The sequence below is a fragment of the Octopus bimaculoides genome, chromosome 6 (genome assembly GCF_001194135.2).
Source record: "Octopus bimaculoides isolate UCB-OBI-ISO-001 chromosome 6, ASM119413v2, whole genome shotgun sequence".
Taxonomy (NCBI): Eukaryota; Metazoa; Mollusca; class Cephalopoda; order Octopoda; family Octopodidae; genus Octopus; species Octopus bimaculoides.
Genome location: NC_068986.1, coordinates 107,976,045 through 107,977,293, shown reverse-complemented (window position 1 = coordinate 107,977,293; position 1,249 = coordinate 107,976,045). Strand labels below are relative to the sequence as shown.

The window sequence follows — 1,249 nt, the reverse complement described above, 5'->3', positions numbered from 1 at the left end:
ATAACAGAACTGAGCCAGACATAGTAACAGCACTGAGCCAGACATAGTAACAGCACTGAGCTGGACATAATAACAGAACTGAGCTAGACATAGTAACAGAACTGAGCCAGACATAGTAACAGAACTGAGCTGGACATAGTAACAGAACTGAGCTAGACATAGTAACAGAACTGAGCTAGACATAGTAACAGAACTGAGCTAGACATAGTAACAGAACTGAGAACGAGCAGGAATCTGCAATTAATCCAAACTGAAATATCTTTTGGCACTGAAAAGAAAGATTAGTTTTGAGTTTCCGTTTTAGCTATGTCATATTTGTCGTATGATCAACAAGAAAGAAAAAAATGGTTTTACAAACCTGAGCATGGACTGATTTAGCATGACGCAAGATGGAGATGACATCACCCAGCAATGTGATCCCCATATCTTTGAGATATTCTTTTGTCAAGTCAAGCAGCATGTCCTTCTGTATGCGGTTGTCAGTGAAAGTTACAGCATAGTTCGTAGCTTCTCCAGGAGGAATTCCAGCATTCACAAAGAAGTTGAGCCAATATGGCATCTGAGAAGTTTCTGAACAAACAAAATCAAATACAGCAACTGAGTTTTAGAAATATCCATCCTACAGAAATATTTTACATAGGGGGAAAAAAACAAGAAACAAAAAAGCTAAAACGTCAAATGAATAAAGGAAACCCTTTGTGGTTGCTTGCCAAATCTCGTTCACATGAAACCTTAACAAAAGTAAAACAGGATGACTATTCACTATAATATAGTCATGTTGCTGTTGGCACTCCGTCGCTTACGACGTCGAGGGTTCCAGTTGATCCGATCAACGGAACAGCCTGCTCAAGAAATTAACGTGCATGTGAGCTGAGCACTCCACAAACACGTGTACCCTTAACGTAGTTCTCGGGGATATTCAGTGTGACACAGTGTGACAAGGCTGACCCTTTGAAATACAGGCACAACAGACACAGGAGGTAAGAATGAAAGAAAGTTGTGGTGAAAGAGTACAGCAGGGTTCGCCACCATCCCCTGCCGGAGCCTCGTGGAGCTTTTAGGTGTTTTCGTTCAATAAACACTCACAACGCCCGATCTGGGAATCGAAACCGCAATCCTATGACCGCGAGTCTGCTGCCCTAACCACTGGGCCATTGCGCCTCCACAATATAGTCATACACTTGGAACAAAGATAAATGGTCATGGCTGGAATACATTCAAGTATAAAGTTTGTTGCAACAGGCCTGAC

General features: G+C 42.0%; 1 protein-coding gene across 2 annotated transcripts in view; it reads right to left on the bottom strand.

Moving 5' to 3' along the window:
• Window positions 1-1,249, bottom strand: part of LOC106867987 (uncharacterized protein C19orf47) — a 27,292-nt gene that overhangs the window by 23,557 nt on the left and 2,486 nt on the right. For both annotated transcript variants that reach the window (XM_014913072.2, XM_014913071.2), the window contains exon 2: window positions 359-570. In XM_014913072.2, coding sequence (XP_014768558.1) covers window positions 359-570 — 212 coding nt within the window. The remainder of the gene's footprint in view (window positions 1-358; window positions 571-1,249) is intronic.